The sequence below is a fragment of the Cryptomeria japonica genome, chromosome 7 (assembly GCF_030272615.1).
Source record: "Cryptomeria japonica chromosome 7, Sugi_1.0, whole genome shotgun sequence".
In the NCBI taxonomy this organism is placed as follows: domain Eukaryota; kingdom Viridiplantae; phylum Streptophyta; class Pinopsida; order Cupressales; family Cupressaceae; genus Cryptomeria; species Cryptomeria japonica.
In genome coordinates this window covers 176,243,418-176,264,722 of record NC_081411.1, presented here as the reverse complement: position 1 = coordinate 176,264,722, position 21,305 = coordinate 176,243,418, and the positions used below count along the sequence as shown (strand labels likewise).

The following is a 21,305-nucleotide window of genomic DNA, read 5'->3' as shown; positions in this document are numbered from 1 at the left end:
GTATACTCAGAAACCCTTTCAAATTAACGGCCCAAATTAACAGCTTCCGATATGTGCAAAAGAAATAGGTTAATTTTTCATCGATTTTCACTTTCTCTTTTTTTTTTAATATTACTTTCACATTTTCTTAATCGTTTTTTAAACCTGTTGCACATCATTCCGTTTTGACACTGCGTTTTGACGGCACCAAACTGCAAGTGATAAATATCATAAATGCAGCAACTACGGACTCCTTTCCACACCGAATTTCACTTCCATTGAAACTAAATGCATCCAACAACTACAAAACTCCCGCCCGCTTGCAATATAACACTCGCCGAAATGATTTTTCTCATCTTCTTTCTCTACGTTTTGCCTTCGCTGTGTATGTTTTTTCAATATATTGTGATGCATAATCTTCTTCTTTCTCATGCAGCCGCTGTGCGTGTACAAGTTAGCCACGTTTTTCCCAAAAAAATTCTTGTTCTACATACCAATGCCAATATACCATTTTTTTTTGTGTAGGCGGCACAGAAGGGATTGATCAGAATTACAACAGTGAGCCACTGGTTTCTTCCCCATTCAAAATCACATTCTGGCCTCACTCATTAACAAGTAGGTGCAATGCTTGTTAATCATTTGTTATGTAATTATAAAGTAATGGAATTTGGTTTTCATTATTTCATGGTGTGATTTCCCAAGTTAATCATTGTCCATATTTTTTTAGAATCATATCTATATACATAAATGTGTATATGTATATATATATGCACATATTTATACATAGGTGAATGTATTGTATAAACCCTGCTTATGAGTATGTTGAGTCAAAACCCTAAAATCATAGAAATTGAAAATGTTGACTAATCTAAAACAATCCTTTTCCTTTCATTAGCATTGTAAAATTGAAAATGAAATAATCAAATAAATGCTATAACTAAAACCCTCTTTTTTCATCATTGTAAAACTGAAAATGAATGGATAGGTAAACAATTATAAAACTAAAAAATGTTCATAAAGTATTAACCAGCAGAAAACCATCACTTTCGAGTCAGGCTGTTTGATGTGACTTGTTCTGAATGCTTAACTTTGGTTTTTAAGTGGAATCAGATTGGAGGAGCGGAATTAGTAGTTGAACATTTTTATTTTGTGCATATAAATGATGTAAGATTTTTTTCTTATAATTACTATGTTTTCTTATTTAATATGAAAATTTGAGTGAATTTAAATAATTATACATAAAAATTTGTACATTCTATATATAATAGTTATATTTTTTTATTTAAAAAAATTAATGTAAATATATTTATTTAAAAATCACTCGCAGAAGAGCTGCGATTGCACTGATGGCTGCTGGTCGGAAAACAATCACTGGAGGCAGTAATTCTGGCAACCGATTTATACATTTTTTATAACACATTGACAAAAATGTGTGTGAAAAGTTATTCTTACTAAAGTCAAATACAAAGAACTCTATTATCCCAAATTTTTCATAAAGATAAAAAAATTACTACCATGAAACTTGATTCCTATGTGAAACACTTAATGATCTTGATTTTCTCATATTATGTATTTAACATTATAGATGAAGATTTTATAGTATATATTACTTAATTGAAGTTCTAAATATAACATGGTTTTTTAATTGTATTTTATTTGTTAATAAGTCAGTTATTCTCATCTATTCAAGAGAAATATGTGTTTATGTTAGAGTAAATATATGATCATCTAATTAACTAATTAATCACTAAATAGGTTACTTTTTAGTCTATTATTAATTTGAGCTATTTTTAGGTTATGTTGTATCACTAATAACATGAGAACACTCATTATATTATAAAGATATCCTCACCTAGGATTTTATCTAGTTTTCTCATTTCTTTCATAATTATACACCATTTATTGTAATCATTCATTTAGGTTAATGCATCAATACAATTCTTAGGTTATTGAAATGTATATTTAAACCTTATGAAAATTCAACTACTACCATCCATATAGAAATTATAAGGATTACTAGCCTTAGAATAGTACGAAATCATAGTTATACACTAAATTGGAAAATTCTTTGAAATTGCCTAGAGCGAGTGATATCTTTTTTTCTAGTGTTAAAGAAGTTGAAGCTTGATGTAGTCTAGGTAGTAACTAATTTTTTTTTGGTTCTTAGGCATCCCTTGCAGTTGAAAATAAAGAGAGACAATTTGAAACAAGGTGTTAGAGGAAAAATTAAAAATTTCTATTCCCTAGTGAACTAGCTAATTAGAAAAAATTCACATACACCTACAATTCCATATATTAAGAAGAACAAACTATCTCATAGAGTCAACTTTCATATTATTATGAATACCATGAAAAAAGGAAAGAAATGTAAACAAGAGAATCTAGATTGTTGATCGAGCAAAATACACATTAAACATTGATCTTCAAAGAAATCATTAACCTACAGTGGAGTTGCCAGAAAAAAAAAAAAAAAAAAGGGTCAACATGACAAGAGTAAACAAGCTGGTTAAGATAAGAAAGAGAATGCAACCAGATCTTATGATCTAAGTGTTATATTTTTTGGTATTATGCTTTTGGTCATATCTCCTATAACTTATAAATTTTATGGGGTTGTATTCATCCATACCCTCATGTATAGCTTAACATTAGAGTTTTGTTAGTTGATGGTTGCAATTTTTGTTAAAGGTTCCCTTTGTATCTATTTTAATCTCTTAGTGATTGTTATTATCTCTATCTTGTAATTTTTCATATTATATATTATATAGTTCGGGATAGATGCATTTTAATTAATAAAAACACCTAACAAGTCTTTTTTCCAACTCAATGAAAGAGAAAAAATGACAAGAATGTCCTTGAATTAACATTCTAATTCTCACTTGTTATGGAACATTCCTATAATATATGTTTTAATTTTTAATTATGCTAACAAAAAGAGAATTTGATAGATTAGATCACAAATTTTGATCTCTCACTAACTGACAATTTGTAATGTAGAACTTTCTAGGCTAAAATATGAGCATTTACTTCTTCTTTAGACCTCTAAAATTTTCCTCTCAAACTTCTCCATATCGTTTCACTGAACCTACACCCCCAATGCTTGTTCTAGCTGAGGTTGAGTGAAAAAATAGGAAGAAGTTTTAAACAAATCTTGTATAAAGGGACTCTATAAAAATGATATTTAGACAACCAAATCAAGTCTTTGATAAAATTACAATGCAACAAGGTACAAAGTTTCATAGCAAGATCAACTGGTAGGAATGATTTAACAAAAATAAAAATCTATTAGCCATGCTATTTAATTTATATTTGTCCTTCAACAATTGTCAAGAGGTCTAATTAAAATTAAAATACCAAATATCACCAAATTGGTGAACTCTTTTCTTAAAGCATTAAGAAGCATGGATAAGGAAGTCAATAGCCAGAGACAAACCATGATATTATAGGTGCCTATTTAACTAGATAGAATAATTACCAAACCTAAATCCATGCTATAAGGAGGCATCATTCTAGCATCAAAACATACTAGTAATATGCCAAGCCTTCCATATAGATAGAAGGAGAAAAGAGGATGTTATCTTGAAAATAAAGGATAAAATAAAATTTCATCATTCCATCCAACATTCTACCATTTCTTACTAGCAGTAGCAATAATGATGTAGTGGAAAATGATTTTTTCCATGGTTCTTTAACTGATATTATTCTAATTATCCATTTGGAAATTAGAGCTATCCCTTGCATCCAAAGGTTCAAGAAACCAAGACCACCTTTAATTTATAACCAAGAGGCATATTTATAACCAACATACATTCCCAATTTCACCATGAATATTGGTGAATGATCTTATTTTTCTCTTCATTTTCCTTCTTAGAAGGCATCCAATAGAATGAGGAGTACACATTAAAGGCCAATAAAATCTTATTTATGACTTGAATTTTACTAGCAAGGAATGGAAATTTATTTCCTCGACTTAGTTGCCTATAATTAAGATTAGAAATGTACTAATTCTACATGTTTGAAAGACAAAATCCTAAACCAACTATATTTCACATGTATCAAGTAATTTTCCCATGTTTTATTATGTATCCAATCTTTAAGGATCCATCATGGCATTGGATTAGACTTAATCATAAAAAAATAGTCCTATGATGCGCAAGTTTTGAACCTATGATTGAATAATGTAAATCTCTTCTTCGATGTTTTGTAGGAATAACATACAATCATTTCCAAAGTGGAAATTAAGCACACCATCATTATTAGGAATGAATATTCCCTTAATCAAGCTCATGTGATTGTATTTTTCATATAGAAAAATAAGTGCATTAGTGATAAGAACATATAAGAAAGGTGCTAATTGACACCCTCTAATAGAACATTACAATGAGAATTACTCTAATAAGGAATTATTAATGACAATTCATGCATTTGAATCATTAAAAAGTATCTTAGCATGTGAAAAAATATTAGGTCCAAACCCAACTAGTAAAGAATCTTAAGAATAAATCTATAGCACATTCCATTGTATGCTTTGCTAAAATCAATCTCTACTAATAATGTATCTTGTTTTATTTGCAAATCCCATTCACTAGTCTCCTTTATAGTGTAAGTACTCAAAAAAATTAAAATATAAGAGAATCATTATTATAGAATAAAAAGGTCATGTTTTTGTTTTCTTAGATTCAAATTATCTTGTTAAAGCTTAGGTGTCTGATTTCCAATATAGGTTTAGGTGTCTCAACCATGAGATGTGGCATTCTATTTTATTAATGATATGATGGTTTTCATATGATTTTGGTATTAGTAAAATATATTGTTGAGGATATTGATACAAATAAAATGGTATCAATGTAGTTGTTACTAGATATTTGAACAAGCTAGAGGGCCACTAACCATATTAATATTATCCAGAATGGGTAGAAAGAATAAATGGGAATCACTTATCAAGCTAGATGTGCAAGACATCTCCAACGAGGGAAATAATTTCTCAAGTGAAGACCTTGAAAGGACACCAATTGGAGATGATAATAACCGACATATAGACTTATGTGCTGCTATCCCTTTTGAGAGACTCTCTCACTTTGTCCAAGGAGAAGGTTTATTGGATGACACTGAGACACAATTTGTAATTAAAAAGCATAAAGTGTACAATTTGACAGAACCTAATGACCACGCCACCAAGATGTATTTAAGGTTTGTTTAGATTTAATAAATTAATTAAGCACATCACCTTTTATATTTGTCATTAATTATATCAATTAATATATATTTTGTACATGTATAAATAGTTATCATTGTGCTTATGGGCCTGAGGATAGAAGAAATAAACGTGAAAACAATCTTGAAAAAATGCAAAGGATACGAAGGTTTACTCAAAAAAGGGGTTGTCAAGCCCACTTTTATGTTAAGGTTATGTATGGTAGACCAAATGTTGCAATCATCACATATAATGAGTTTAGCCATCAAGATGCTAATGGTGAATTTTGTCATGGAAAGGATGACCCTTCTGGTGATCCAAGAAGTAGTGCTGCACTAAGATTATCAAATGAATGCAAATCATATATTGAATCCTTATTGTTGATGGGTGTGTCAATTGACACAATATGTGAACAACACTATTTGGATCGTGGTTTGACAAAGTTGATGAATAAGAGGGACACATACTTGTTGAGGAAGGATGTATTGAATGCATGGAAAAGAGTACGCTCTCTTCGATCACAAAAAAATGAAGATGATGCAAAAAGTGTATGTTTGTGGCATGAAGAGGAGAAAGATAACTTCTTCTACTATAAAACACCAAACAATGAGGAAAATGTTCCATTTATCATAGGCATTCAAACACCATGGATGCGGGAGATGATGGTGAAACATTCACATAACTCAATTATTGCAATGGATTCCACATTTTCAACAAACAAATATGGGGTAAGTAGAACCATATTAATTGTATTTGTGGATCTTAATTTAGTTAGTGGTCTATTTTATCTAAAAAATTACTTATCAATGGTTTATTCATGTGTAGTATCAATTATATTCCTTGCTCGTATTTGATGAACAAGAGGCTGGTGTGCCTGTTGCATGGGCCATATCTTCAAGAAATAAAGTTGAAGATATAAATGAATGGTTGATGGAGGTTTACAAGAGAGGGAAACAAGATAAAGAAGATTGGCATGTCAATGCATTCATGACAGATGATGCTAGTGCAGAGATTGAAGCAATCAGGTTTTATTAGTCTTAGTTTATGTTTATGAGATTGTAATTTCTTAATATTTAGTTTATCAAAATTTATATTCCCTAATTTTCAACATTAACTAGTTTCAATTTAACAATTAATTTTGTTAAAATCCCACTTATAAACTTTGATGATGTAACTTGTAGGTTATCCTTTGATTGTCAAGTATTGTTATGCATTTGGCATGTACGTAGGGCATGGTTGAAGAAAGTGTATAGGTAAGTCAATCTTTAATTAAAACATATGGTAAATTACACACGTCAACTTCATAATTTGATCTTCTATTATGTAATCCAGGTATGTTAGTAATAAGGATGTTGCAACACATATATTTGATAGATTGGGTGAGATAATGTATGAAATAAGTGATGATCAAGGCATCACTACTCAATCGATCAAAAATTTTATGGAGGAATTCAAAGAAGAGAAGAAATTTATTGATTACTTTCAAAATACTTGGTGTCATGATGAGAGTCGTCTTGGTAAGATAATCAAGTTATCAATTATTGTTTGTATACATTTTCATAATTTAAGTTGTTTTTTGTATATGCTAAGACTTCATTATGTTTGTTTGTATAGCAATGTGGGCAAAACATTTTCGAAACTTCTCTCATGCAAATCAAGAAACCAATGCTTCTATAGAGTCATACCACTCCCACATTAAGAGTCACTATTTAAGTGATCGTTCTAAGAAATGCACAAGGAGAATGGATTGGCTTATTCATACACTTCTTCATAGAGTAGAACCATTCTACAAAAATAAAAGATATTTGCAGTTATCTGGATTCCTCACAAACTTCAAAAAGGAAAGATATTACATAACTGCTCTAGAGAGATCAAAAAATATAGCAGATGCAGATTGTTTTCTATATGATCTCCTCCCTAACACATATAGGATAAGAAGCCAAACAATTCCAACAAAATGGTATTTTGTTAGGAAATTTGAACCAAATTTGCATGTGTGTGATTGTGATTGGGCAAAAAGAGGAAACACATGCAAACATGTGTTGAAGGTCTTAGATATTCTAAAGAGAAACAAACCAAATGAGCAAGACCAGGTTGTTGGTAAGTGTCATTTCATATTTAAGTTTAATATTTATATTTTTAATTATTATAATTTTTTTTCAATACTAACTAAATTAATCTTATTGAATTGTAGATGATGTTACTCCACTGGTTGATGATATTGATGAAGTTAGAGGGAATTCTAGTCATGAAATTGACATCATTGGTAATGTTGATATGATGTTTATAATTAAGTATAAAATGATTTTTTGATTCATATCATTGATTAATTCTTATTTCAATTGTAGATGGTTGCATACCCTCAGAAGATCAAGATGTGCATGGGGTTGTCGTTGGTGAAGCTCAAAGAACTGGTAATTCTTAAAAGCATCATTTTATAATGAAATATGCGTTGTTTTTAAATATTTTTTGACTTAATCACTATTATTTCTATTACAGATGGTTGGATATCATCTAATACTTCTAATGATGGATTTCAAAGTTCCATTGATTATTTAAATTCATTGCTCCAAAATTTACCGACCAGTGAAGATGAAAAAAACATTTTTAGTCAGTGTGTTGAGAGGTTTAGAAAAGATATCAATGCATCTCTTGCTTCATCTTCCAAATTTAGATCAATCCCTGGCTCAGAGAACATGTCTATTAGACGAATATCACCATGGTTTAGTCCAACCAAAATGCACAAACGTCATTCTATTCATCAAAGACGTAATGCCATATCTGAAAACTTAAATGAAAGAGTTGAGGAGCATGAAACTTTTCTATTCCCCTCTACAAGATGTAGAAAGCAAAAGAAAAAAAAGGTCACCAATCGCTCAGGCATAGCAATACAAGAAGAAAGAGATATTATCATGCAGCAAGGTGAGTATATTTATTCATAGGTATTTGAGTAATTCACATATCAATACTTCTTATTTTTATTTCATATGTTAAACATATGTTTATTATAGGTTTGAATGATCAAGAAAGTACTCGACGACGTCGATTGCCTTTCTCCATTGATCTAAACCAAATGCTAACAGATGAAATACAAGCTGTAGATAGTAAGTTAGTCAATATTAAACATTTTTATTAATTTTTATTGAAAAATACTCAATTCCTATCTCTAACCATTTTTTTGTACTTAATTAAACAAAAAGATACAATTTCTAGAGATCAACCATCAATGCTTAGTATTATTTCAGCTCAAACATTTCAACAAACTGTTGCAGGTAATTATGAATTTTAATATTGTTTAGATTAATTACGTAATGTGATTTTATACTTGAGCATTTTATCTAAGTTGATGTGTTACATGTGTACTTCAATGCAATTTCAGGTGATAAAGAAAAAGATCAACAACATATGCTGCCCTTTTCTATTGATCTTAACCAGACATCAATGACAATGGATGCAATACAAACTAGATATGGTCACAAAATTATTAAATAAAAACAATCAATTTTGTGTCTTTAGTTTGTAATTAATTTTATCTAAGCTGATGTGTTGAATGTGCTTGTTATTGCAGCATTAGAAGATCATCAAAAAAATCAAGAATATATGGTACCGATTTCTGTTGATCCTGAGAAGACAACAACAACAATAGTTGATGCCATGCAAGCTAGAGATGGTAATGAAATTGTGAAGTGAACTTCATTAATTTTCAGTCTTTAATATATAAATTAATTTTATACGTGATATATTAATGTGAATGTTATTGCAACTTTAGATGGCCAACAAAACTCTCAAAAAAACATGCAACCATTTTCTATTGATCTTAATCAAATGATGACAATAATGGACACAATGCAAAGCGGAAACGGTAAGTAAATTATGAAATGAACTTCAATCAAATTTGAGTCTTCAATTTGAAAATTAACCTTATAATGTCCTCATATGTATTTTCAGGTGTTGATGATATTCATATGGAGGATCATGATCAACACTTTTTTGGTTAATCACTATAGTGTATTATTCTCCAATGTATTAATCGTTAAGTACTTTAACTCTATTTTAAAATTAGAGCTTGGAGGGAGTGGATTGTGGAATTAAGACAAAGACATTATTTGTATATTGTACTTTTGAGTTAGACTACTATTGTATATGTGAAAAATTGGCTCATCCTTTTGTAAGCTTTTGTGAAATTTATGTGTAGTGACTTACTCACTTCCACAATGGTCACATTTATTATTATATATATAATACAAAGTTGCAATGATATATCTCCTATGCTTATATTTGACAACAAATTTGGTAGTGTGAGTTCTCTCATATTGTGACTATAACTAATATGAATGATATGTGCATTTCCAATGGATTTGATTTCCAATCATGGTGGTAGCTCTATGATGCTTTATATTTTCATTTCTATATTATATCTATTCATCATCTTGGTGTATTTATGTTGTCTCCCACTTCCCATTCAACATTGTCTCATCATTCAATCTATTGTATTCTGTAAGGGGTGGTATTTATATTTGAAGATTATCTAGGTATGAATTTTATTTATCTATGTTTGAAAAATGGACAATAAAGATATTTTAAAAATTAGGCATATAAATTATGAATAAAAAATTTATATATATAAATTAAAAAATAACCAATTTGTTAAAACTTCTTCTTATTCTTATTCTCTAACGAAAAATATTTGGCTCTTCCATATTTCAGCTATATTAATGATGTTGCTTACTAAATCTCATAAGGTCTTGAAAAGATTTCAAATTAGAGGACAAATTTAACATGTAGAAGGTGTAGATTCGTTTCACAAAGGTTAGAATTTCATTGTTTCCTACCACACTTATTTGAGCCTTCCTAGGGAATTTATTGATCCATTTGAAAGTTGATCATAAATGAAGTTTTCAAGGGTATAGGGGAATTTGACATTCAAACAATATCTATCTTTACATACGCATTTGACCTTTATAGGAGAAGTTGCTTTCATGTTTTGTAGGTTTCATATATTTTTGACACCTCATTGTGATGCACATTAATGTCTCTCTAACATATCTATGTTATGGGATTTTTTTTTACTTGCAATTTATGCCAATATTTGTCTAAGGCCATGTACAAATATTCCAGACCTTGTATTTTCTTGACTCCGTAGCAACCTCGGAAAACAAATTCTTGGAGAGAAGCTGATTGTGCAAAACAGGGAAGCACATCCAACTCTGGACACGTTTCTATTATCAGCTTTCGAATGCTTACCAGACCAGCAATACCCCTGATGTCCCTCAAATTTCCACATCTTCTCAAATCTAATTCCTTAATTGTAGTCGGCAGAACTTCTATCTCCCTGAGATTGTGAATATTTAGAATTTGAAGAGTCTCAAGCCCAGGACAACTGTCTTGAGAGATAGAAATCTTGCGAACTTTTATTGACGATAGGTACATACACTTTAGTTGGCATAAAGAAAAAGTAAATGACCCCGTCCCGAGATTCAATTCGCTCGTTAAGGAGTTGTCTATGGCCAGTGTATGTAGATTACTCAGTTGCCTCACTGATATTGGTAAAGATGTTACTCCTGAAAAGATTATATACAGATTCTCTAAGAGATTAAGACAACCCACCGAGTCTGGTAAACTCTCAAGCCTGGGACAGTTCTCAATACGGAGATCAGTCAAAGACGATAAATCTCCCAGAGAGTTAGGCAAGCTTGTCAACAGCTCACTCCCTATTTCCATCACTCGCAACTTGCTCAGCTGACCAATGTTCATTGGCACCTCCCATAAGCTCCTGCAACCACGTAAGTCAAGAGTTCTCAACGACTCCTGATTTGTGATGTTCGAGGGCAAAACCTCCAATTGCTTGCACCCAGAAAGGTTCACATACTGGAGCTTTCTCACGCTTTCCAGAATGTCTGACCTTAAGGTGAGTTTATCACATTGGTTTAGATCAAGATGTTCCAGTAATATCAAGTCCTTAAAAGAGTGTGGCAATGTACTCAATTGCTGGCATCCCTCTAAACCCAGATGCCGCAGGTTGTTCAAATTGCCGAAACTGTCAGGTAGTGATGACAGCTTAACACACCATTCGATTTGCAGATGCTCCAGCCATCGTAGAAGGCAAAATTCTTTCGGGAGACCCCTCAGGGACCTGGCACTCTTAAGGACGACTGTTTTCAAATGACTCAGACAACCTATTGAATCTGGAAACCTCTTGAAGTTATAACAACCGGAAATAATCAATCCTCTTAACTGCACTGGAGCCTGCAGAAAATTTTCAATGAGATGGACAGAAACATAATAATTATAAAATCTTTGCAAAAAAGCTTTAAAACAGCTTAAAAGGACTCTTACATCACTGTCAGTCTCCCATAGCTCTTCTAAGTGACTATCAGCTTGCTGCTCATGGAGTTCTAATACCCTCAAATTTGCCAATGAAATAAATGAGCGAAGATTTGTCTGCATAATGTCAGAGCACCGAAGCCACAACAACTCTCTTGATACATCAGCAATTATTTATTTATAATAATTTCCTTTAACCTGAAAAATTTTCAGTCCAAGCGAAGATGGTGCGAGGCTATATGGTCCTCGGTTTGTGTCAACCATGACCTCCCCACCCAGCGAACATCGTGGAAACTCCTCAGACCCACTTGTGGATCCAGCTGTTGTAGATGATATTCCTCGAATGCGGATACTCTTTTCATTTAAAAATTAAAAAAATTTAATCAAAATCTTATAAAAGAACTCATAATTCCTGGAAACAAGGAAACAGATTTAAAATATTGAAAAAATGTCTCATCACATTGAAAACTGAGATATTCAGCTAAAATATTAATCTCACCTGTGTTTGATTATAAATTTTAATAATCTGGTGTGGAAACCAAAGACGGTAAGGTGACTGTTGATTTGCAATTTCTCTTCCCAAATCTCTTAAATGGTCATGCATTCTTATATGATCATTATCATCAAGTTCAACAAGGCACTTATTGAATAGCCTTTCCCAACAGTGTAGACCATTCCACTTTTATCCATCCCAAACATTAATGACCAAATTTTTTTTCTCTCCAATGAAAAAACATGCAATATCTAAAAATATTTCTTTTTCTTCATCATCTAAAGCATCATAACTTACTTTTAACCTTCCTATAACATTTTTAGGTAGTATTCTGGAAATCTTATCTAATTGATGCTTCCAATAATCTTTGCTGGAATTGCCATATAACTGTGCTCCAAAAATCTTTAAAGACAATGGTAATCCATCACAAACATTTAGAAAGCTTTTTACTAAAGACTCAAACCCTTGAAATGGTGATGATTGTAAGAAAGCATGCCAGCAAAAAAGTTGTTCAGCATAATGTGGATCCAGTGGTTTCATTTTATAAACTGTGGAAATGCCCCAAGATCTAAGCACTTCAAATTCTCTTGTTGTGACTACAACCAAGCTACCCCATCCAAGACTGTCCGTGTTAGGCAATAGTGCATCCAGTTGTTCCACATCGTCCACATCATCCACCACTATCAATACTCGAACAGATCTTAATTCGCTAGCAAGCATATCTTTCCCCACTTCTATACTGTTAACTTGTACACCTCTCAGACCGAGGCCCTCCAGTAGTTCTTTCTGCTTGTTATGTAATTCACCTTTAGCAGCAGCTTCTCTAACGTCAAATAGAAAACCAAACCTTTCCATAGTTTTATATTTGTTGTTATAAAAATGTTTGGCAAGAGTGGTTTTGCCGGAGCCACCCATGCCCCATAATCCCACAATTTGCACACGATGATTGTTTTCTGCAGATTGAATTGTTGCCCTTTCAAAGTCATTTACTGCTTCATCTAAGCCGACTGGATGTTTGGCGACCACAAAGGGCACAGTTTTCATAACTTTCAAAACACAATTAACAATATTTTTGAGCACCCCTACCTCGTCACTAGCCATGTACAACAGCAGCCGAACCAAACACAACAACAAACATGCTTCAAACACTGACCTCGGTTCAAAAGGAAAAATAACAGATTATAAAATTTAAACAATTTTGGAAGAAAATTTATAAGAAAAGGGTTAGGATACTTGGAACTCACTCCTCTGTATCCACAATGTGACCGGTAATATAGGAAACATGGTAGAGTGCATTCTTCCACTCCTGAAGCTTTTCTGGCGTATGCCTACTCTTCACTTCGTACTTGCTAAATGCATCAGCAAAGGCTCCTCTAGCATATCGGACATCATCATCAGGTTGTATATGGTAGAAAACAGGTACAATTTGGGTGCCAGTTTTGAGCATAAACGAAAGCTCTGCCAAACACCATGGGGATTGGGCGTAATTCTTGGAAAATATTGCTAAATGGAGCGAAGCACTGCGCATTGCTTCTTCTAATTCTTTAGGTAAGGAATCCCCCAATTCAAGCTCTTCTGAATCTAGAAAAACCCTTAAGCCCATGCCATTTAGGATATTGTAGAGAGTGGTTGCCAGCGTCTTTTTCACATCGGGGCCACGATGATTAATAAATATATCGTAGGGCGGCTTTTTAATGCCAGAAGATAATGGATATGGTGCCATGCCTTGAAAAGCATCTGTAAGCTCATTCTGTGATTGACAAATTGTGGTGGATGCAGATGCCACAGAATTGGGCTGATCTAAAAGCGTAGAAAAGAAGCGAGAACACCAATCAAAGCAGGATGAAAATAGGCTTACCACTGAATAAGTAGCTGGAGCAGATGGAGTTGCTGGAATTTCTTGAGAGGCATTCTCATTCTCTGGCCGACGCCCTGTGTTAAAATCTGAAGTAGATGCCATTCAGTTGAATATAACTTCGACAGAGAGAGAAAACAAATGAGAAACCAATGCTACCAGAGTTTTTGTTCAGAAACCGGTTTGGAGTCTTTGCGTGACGAAGAGTAGCTAAGAGCTATTGAGAAAAATAACATACGATTGCATAGTAAACCGAGTCTAATAAAGCAGAATACGGTTCCCTCTGACAGGCGTGTAGAAGAACGCACTGACTATGCAGCAATGTAAACAGCACCCCATAGCCCTTACTTTTTTATGGCACTGACTAAGCAGCAATGTAAACCGCACCTGCTTAGCCCAGCCCCTATGTCCCTCCCTTGCAAACAGGTACAGCCTAACTGGAACATGCCATACCTCCGGTATACGGTGACTGCAGTTTCGAGTGGACCAAATGAAGAACGGCAATTTCCCATCGTGCACCGTGCCCGCCTCCCCCTCTGGCCGGAAAGTCTCCCTCCTAAGTTAAATAAAAATAAGTTTAAATTTTAATTTTATAAAATTGAATAAACTCTATAAGCGAATAAATTTTCATTTATAAATTTTGTTCAAAAATGAATAAACTTTCATTTATAAAACTTACAAAACTTTTATTTATAAGTGAAACTCTTTTCACTTTATTCACTTATAAGTGAAAGTTTATTCATCTTAAATATTTTTTTAAAATTTTATATATTTTCTTTATATTTTTTAATAAATTTTAAATATATTTCATTCATATATATGATATATAAGTGAATAAACTTTCACTTATAAGTGAATAAAGTGAAAAAAGTTTCACTTATAAGTGAAAGTTTTGTAAGTTTTATAAATGAAAGTTTATTCATTTTTGAACAAAATTTATAAATGAAAATTTATCTTTAAAGTTTCACTTATAAGTGAAAGTATTGTAAGTTTTATAAATGAAAGTTTATTCATTTTTGAACAAAATTTATAAATGAAAATTTATTCGCTTATGGAGTTTATTCAATTTTATAAAATTAAATTTTAAACTTTATTAAACTTATAATAATTTTAGATGATTTAATTTAATCTATGATATTGTATTACCTTTCTTTCACCTAGAATGCACAACCTTACAAATTGTATTTTATACCACTTAATTTAGAAGAGTTGAGGAGATAAAAGACTATTTTATTTTATTAAAAAGGGTAAAACTAATTAGGTCAAACTTTTATTTAATCAAAATTAGACAATGAATTCAAGTACATAATTCTATTAATGAAGTTACCCTAATAACAAATAAAGGTTAAGATCAATACGAAATGGTAACCTATGTTGTCCACTATTTTGTTGATCATCTAAAGATGCAATGACATTTACATTTAGCAAAACAACATAAATAAATTGCTAAGTGTAAGAGTACAACATGTAGTTAATGTAAATAATATTGAAATGTAATTACCTAGAATGGTTTGTTGAAATGTTTGATTGGGGATAACATTGATACTTGATGATGGTTGAGTTCCACAAATTGTACCTAGTAATTGTTTCATCGAGTGTAAAAAACATGTTAGAAATAAATGCTTATTAGTATTACAATTAATAAATTAACAGATTTAAAAGTTATAAAATTACCATCTGTAAGGCAATCGACGTCGTCGACTACTCTCTTGATTGTCAAGAACTACATTCACATATTTCTTACATGTTAGATAAAAGGAAGAATTATTACGATGAAAAAACTAAAATAAATTACAGTAAATCTACTCACTATGTTGTTCTCTGATAGTAACCATTTCTTCTTGTATGGCTATGCCTGGATGTCTTAAGACCCTTTTTTTTCTTTTGTTTTCTACCACCTGTAGAAGGGAATTGGAATTCATCATGCTCCACTACTCTTTCATTTAATTATTGATGGATGCCATTTCGTCTTCGATGGAGAGAATGGCATTTGCGCATTTTGCTAGGGCTAAACCATGGTGGTATTCGTCTCATGGGCATGTTCTCTGAGCCAGGGATCGATGTAAACTTTGAAGAGGAAGCAAGAGATGCATGAAACTCTTTTTTAAATTTCTCAACACATTCAATAAAAATGAGTTTTTCATTTTGTGTAGTTGGCAGATTTGGAGTACTGAATTCATATAGTCAACAGAACTTTGAAATTTACCTTTGAAAGCGCTTGATGAATTTCGGCCATCTATGATAAAAATAACAATGATTCATTAAAATAATATTTACAAAAAAAAATATTCAAAAAATTGTGACATTGAAATTTACCAGTTATTTGGTCTTCACTAGTTGCAACCCCAATCACATCTTGATCTTCTAATGGATTACAAACATCTACAATTGGAATAATAGTTTATTAAGTTTAGGAACTATAAAAATCAATAAACTTTTATACCATAAGTCCTAACTTTACCAAGGATATTATTCTCATTACTAGAACTCCCTCCAACATCATTATCATCATCAATTGATGGAGTAGCACCATCTGTAATTTAAAGAAAATATTTTAGTTAGTTTAGAGAATAAATAATAATCATTTAAATATATAAATGTAATACTTGAACTGTCAAAAGACTCTTACCAACAAATTGATCTTGCTCATTTGTTTCTTTTCTCTAACAAGATCAAAAATCTTCAACACATGGTTGCATGTGTTTCCTCTTTTTGCCCATTGGCCATCACACACATGCAAATTTGGTCCAAATTTCCTTACAAGGTACCATTTTGTTCAATCTGTTTGGCTTCTTATCTTATATGTGTCAGGGAGGAGACTATATGGACAACAGTCTGCATCTGATATTGCTTTTGATCTCTCCAAAGTAGTCATGTAATATCTTTCCTTTTTAAAGTTATTTAAAAATCCAGATAACTGCAAATATCTTTTATTCTTATAGAATGGTTCTACCTTGTGAATAATTGTATGTATTAGCCAATCCATCCTCCTTGTGCATTTCTTAGAACGATCACTTAAATGGCGACTCTTGATTTGGAAGTGATATGACTAAATAGATGCATTGGTTTCTTGATTTGCATGAGAGAAGCCTCTAAAAAAATTTGTCCACATTGTTGTACAAACAAACGTAATTATGTCTTAGCATACACAATATACAACTCAAATAATGTAAATGCATAAATACTATAAAGAACCTTTTGATGATCTTACCGATACACCTCTCATCATCACACCAAGTTTTTTGAAAATACTCAATAAATTCCTTCTCGTCTTTGAATTGCTCAATGAAATTTCTTATCAGGTTAGTAGTGATGTCTTCATTGTCACTCATCACATGCATTATCTCACCTAGTCTATGGAACATATTTGTTCCAGACATCCTTATTACTGACATACCTGGATTGTAAATCATAATATCAAGATATGATGTTCAAAAGTGTAATTTTTCATAAATTATAATTAAACATTGACTTACCTATACACATTCCTTAGCCATGCCCTACGAACATGCCATAGACATAAAAGTACTTGGCAACCAAAGGATAATCTACATGTTACATTATAAAAGCTCATTAGTAGTATAAACTAAATATTAAGTAAATATAATATCATAAATATAAATGGAGGGTAATAAAACCTAATTGCTTCAATCTCAGCACTCGCATCATCTGTCATGAATGCGTTGACATGCCAATCTTCTTATCATAAATTTTCACAGTGGACTTCTACAAGTCTAATTCTCTATCTCGGTTACAACTGTGTTTTTCTCTCTATGTTTTCTATGTGCTATAGAATGAACCTATGCGCTATAGAATAAGACTGATGCGCTAGCTAAAGGCCTAGATGCGCTAAGTTGTTGTCTGGATGCACTAGATTGATGTACTAAAGCGTCGGGACCTACATGAAATAGCATAAATGCTATGTGCTAAAGCTAAGTTTTTATGCGCTAAAAGATGGTTTGAACGCGCTAAATAGTCCGCCAAATGCGATAAAGTAACCACCGAATGCGCTATAGGATGCTCTCCATGCGTTGATTCAAGTTTTCCACGTACCTACAAAGTTAGTCCTGCATCAAAAATGATTTGATAAATGGGGTTATGCCCCACGGTGCGCCAGAAATGTATGCGGGAAAAGTGACGCAATGAAACAAAATTTACAAAATCATGACTAGTCCACACACCAATGGGACTCTTGATGCAAGTTATGGAGCTATATGGAATAGCTCAACTTCCCAAGGGATGTTCCATTGTTCTCTATCTCACAAGACCCCTTAAGCCAATGCCATTGCTCTGAGATCACTAAGCAAAGTGATTTAGGGATGACAATCATGAGAATGAGGGATGTTTTGATCAATCTAACATGAATGCAATCCTAATGTGCATGACATTAATAAAAGATGAGCTAAACTAGCATGCATATGATGATAAGATGAAAGGATTAGTAGAAAAACTATCCTAGCATATCATACTAGTCTACCATGATTATACAAATAAAGTTGGTATGACTATTTCTATCAAAGAGAGGCTAAATGTTAGATAAAGATAATTTAGATGCTCAGTAAAATGTCTATAAGTTTGATGCTAAAGACTTGGATATGAGAATGATAGAAGAAGGGCTCTTTTTATAGGAAAAACAGGGCAATGAAGGGTCAAGATTGGATGATCCTATCAAGGGTCAGGATTGAAAGTTATCAATCCATGTTTACAATTCTCACCAATGAAATGGTGACAATTGTCAACAAGAGACTGCTTGAGAGGAGATGTAAGAAGCATTAAATGCTTGAGAAGACCTCATGGTTACCTTAGAAGGTAAGGGTTAAGGCTAGGTTAAGATTACCCATTGGATAAAGCTTTACCCAAAGGATAAACTCTTGTGCAATGGTTAAAGGGATAACCATGGTCAAAGCAATGAATGCTTGATGAGACCCTATGGTTAGATGAGGGTTGAGTTAGGAAAAAAGTCTCTAACCATGCCAAAAAGGGTTAGTTAACCATTAATGGTTTGAAAGACTTTGGGGACAAATTTCTAAGTGTCCTTCCAAATTTGGGGGAACTCAACAAGTTAGGTTGTTGAAGGCATAAAGGCTTTAATGCCTTTGGAAGACTTTCCTCCAAATTTGAGAAGTGACATCCTCAAATTTAGGGAAAGGGGATAATTGAAGGGTTTAGACTAATTGATTAGGATTAGATGGGTTCTAGAAGAATCTAGAAAGAGGGTTAGGAGGCAACTGGGAGATGTAGGAGAATGCAAGTGGATGGAGGGTAATTTTAATTAAAATAAATTGTTTTATTTCAACAAAATAGATGCAAGTGGGGGATTTAAATAAATTAGATTTATTTATTTGAAGTGAACAATTTTATTAAATGTAAATTTAATTAAAAGGAGAGAGAAGGGATTTAATTAAATAAAATGATCTATTCAATTAAATGACGTGAAAGGCTTAGGTGAATTTAAATAAATAAATTGAATAATTTATTTAATCAAATAGAGGAATGTGGATGATATAATTAAATTAGATTTAACTAAATAAAGGAATGAGAATAAAATGAACATTAAATATTCATTTAGGAAAGTGGTCATTTTTATACGTCTACAACTCACAGTATACTTTTCTCAAAAAATACAATGGCACCTCATAATTATTACAAGGTGGATCATCAAAGACCATCCACCACCTCTACCAAAAAAGATTTTTCATCTGCACATTGGTACACCAATGTATGGGAAACTTCTTTGCATTAAGAGGTAACAACTAACTAGTTTTAGGATCAACAAAAAGGGACATATTTATTGTTTACTAATATTTTTGTTTTTGACTCCCTCGTATGATAACCCATCAGCATAGAATTGACGACACCTATCCCTAAAGTTTCCCCATTTGATAAATTGTGTGGAAACAACTATGGCACCACTAGGTAATGTTTCTAGGCTAGTAGCGAGGGATTTATGATGCTCAAGTTTGAATGTTTTCAATTTATCAATTAGTTTATTAATTTTAGACGTATTTTGCCTTAACTGATTAATTAATTGCTCCAGTGTTTTAGGTGTGTGGTCAAAAGGAGGAATTGGGGGTGTATCTTGTGGGTTTTCAAGAGGTGCATTTTGTTGTTCTTGTTGTGAATTAGAAGAATCTGGTTTTTGAAACAAAAAATGAAAAAACCTAATCAATATTAATGAAATTAAATTCAAAATGTAAAACAAATTGAACAAACGGGAAAGAAAGACAAAAATTAACAAAAACTAACCTTGATCCATAGTGTCTGGAGAAGAACTGTGGCACCCCATTCGCGGTTTGGAGGAGAAATATAGCACCCCGTTCGCAGTTTAGCAAAGAAAATGAAGAAAAAATGTAGTAAAAACGCGACTGTCATGTGAAAATAAGACCCATTTTTTAAAAAAATACTTTTTTTGACAAGTATTGCATACACAGTCATTTAGGGATTATTAGTGTGTACGCACTCATTTTCCTATAAGTAGCACGTATGCACTCATTTTCCTAAAGGTAGCACGTCCACTCAAAATTGCAAGTACTTGTGAACAAATGTCCCAATAGTTTTGCACAAATGTTCCAATTGTGGTGCACAAATGGGCCAATTATGAACAAAAAATGACAAAAAATGATCGGCTATTGGTACAAAACAAATTTATTAATGGTGTTTTCACTATGATGGCTATTGGGGGTCCACTATGATAATAAGATGGCGGCTATTAGAACTATGACAACTATTGGTACTCTTCCCCTAGTCACTGCCATCTTTATCGACACTTGATCGCATAAGTGGGGTATTTATCCTTAGAAAAGTCCTCACTCCTTTTGTTGTACAAAGACTTAGCAATATGGGTCCTCAACAACAAGTGTGCTTGCGTTGTTGAATTTTTTTTTTAATTTTAAAATATTGTAATTGATTAAACCATTAAAAAAAATCGCTGAAAGTTGAACAGTTAGAATTTAAGGTTAGTTAAAATATTGTAATTTGTTGAAACATAGAGGTGTGTCAAATAATTTTAAAATATTCTTATTCATGGAAACATAAAGTTTTGATAAATTATTGTAATTGATGAAACATAAAGTTTTGTTAAATTATTGTAATTGATGGAAACATAAAGTTTTTGTTAAATTATTGTAATTGACCAAGACTATTGATTTGCTAGGACTAGCGGTGTGCAGTATCTTTATTGTTGTAATTGCGTTGAAGTAGACAATGATAGTGATACCTGAATAGGATTTCTAAAGAAGACCACGTGCTTTCATGTTCAGAATGGGTCTACTGATAAATGCATTTAGTCACTGTCATATTATCTCAGTTAGCTTCGCATCCATACGGTATTTATCTTTATCGAGAGCTCTTAGCCGCTCCTTTCGTCATACAAAGACTTGAGCAATGCAGTTCCTCAACAAGAAGCCTACTTGCATTTGTTTTTCTTTTCTTCTTTTGAAATATTGTGATTAATGTGTTAACTT

General features: G+C 32.3%; 2 protein-coding genes and 1 long non-coding RNA gene across 3 annotated transcripts; 1 reads left to right on the top strand and 2 right to left on the bottom strand.

Annotated features, from left to right (window-relative positions):
* Positions 1–8,545: 8,545 nt before the first annotated feature.
* LOC131856295 (uncharacterized) lies at positions 8,546–9,243 on the top strand. Its single transcript, XR_009358410.1, has 3 exons — positions 8,546–8,840; positions 8,940–9,032; positions 9,119–9,243. It is a non-coding gene; the product is annotated as an uncharacterized LOC131856295 (long non-coding RNA).
* A 973-nt stretch (positions 9,244–10,216) lies between these two features.
* Positions 10,217–12,098, bottom strand: LOC131856552 (disease resistance protein RUN1-like). The gene is made up of 4 exons (XM_059208382.1): positions 11,994–12,098; positions 11,693–11,848; positions 11,507–11,611; positions 10,217–11,416 (listed from the first exon to the last, which is right to left on the bottom strand). The coding sequence occupies exons 1-4, from the start codon at positions 12,096–12,098 to the stop codon at positions 10,217–10,219; spliced, it is 1,566 nt and encodes a 521-aa protein (XP_059064365.1).
* LOC131062368 (TMV resistance protein N) lies at positions 11,764–14,001 on the bottom strand. Its single transcript, XM_059207925.1, has 3 exons — positions 13,232–14,001; positions 11,994–13,080; positions 11,764–11,848 (listed from the first exon to the last, which is right to left on the bottom strand). Exons 1-2 carry the CDS (start codon positions 13,945–13,947, stop codon positions 12,177–12,179), a joined length of 1,620 nt encoding a protein of 539 aa, XP_059063908.1. The 5' UTR covers positions 13,948–14,001; the 3' UTR covers positions 11,764–11,848; positions 11,994–12,176.
* Positions 14,002–21,305: the final 7,304 nt, after the last annotated feature.

Bases quoted from the DNA above. Each gene is read 5' to 3' on its own strand.
- LOC131856552 (XM_059208382.1), bottom strand. From the start codon at position 12,098: ATGCATGACCATTTAAGAGATTTGGGAAGAGAAATTGCAAATCAACAG. The intron at 11,849-11,993 runs GTGAGATTAATA...TTAAATGAAAAG, and splicing joins AAATTTATAATCAAACACAG to AGTATCCGCATTCGAGGAAT. The intron at 11,417-11,506 runs GTAAGAGTCCTT...AATTTTCTGCAG, and splicing joins TATGGGAGACTGACAGTGAT to GCTCCAGTGCAGTTAAGAGG.
- LOC131062368 (XM_059207925.1), bottom strand. From the start codon at position 13,947: ATGGCATCTACTTCAGATTTTAACACAGGGCGTCGGCCAGAGAATGAG. The intron at 13,081-13,231 runs GTGAGTTCCAAG...GTACATGGCTAG, and splicing joins CACATTGTGGATACAGAGGA to TGACGAGGTAGGGGTGCTCA.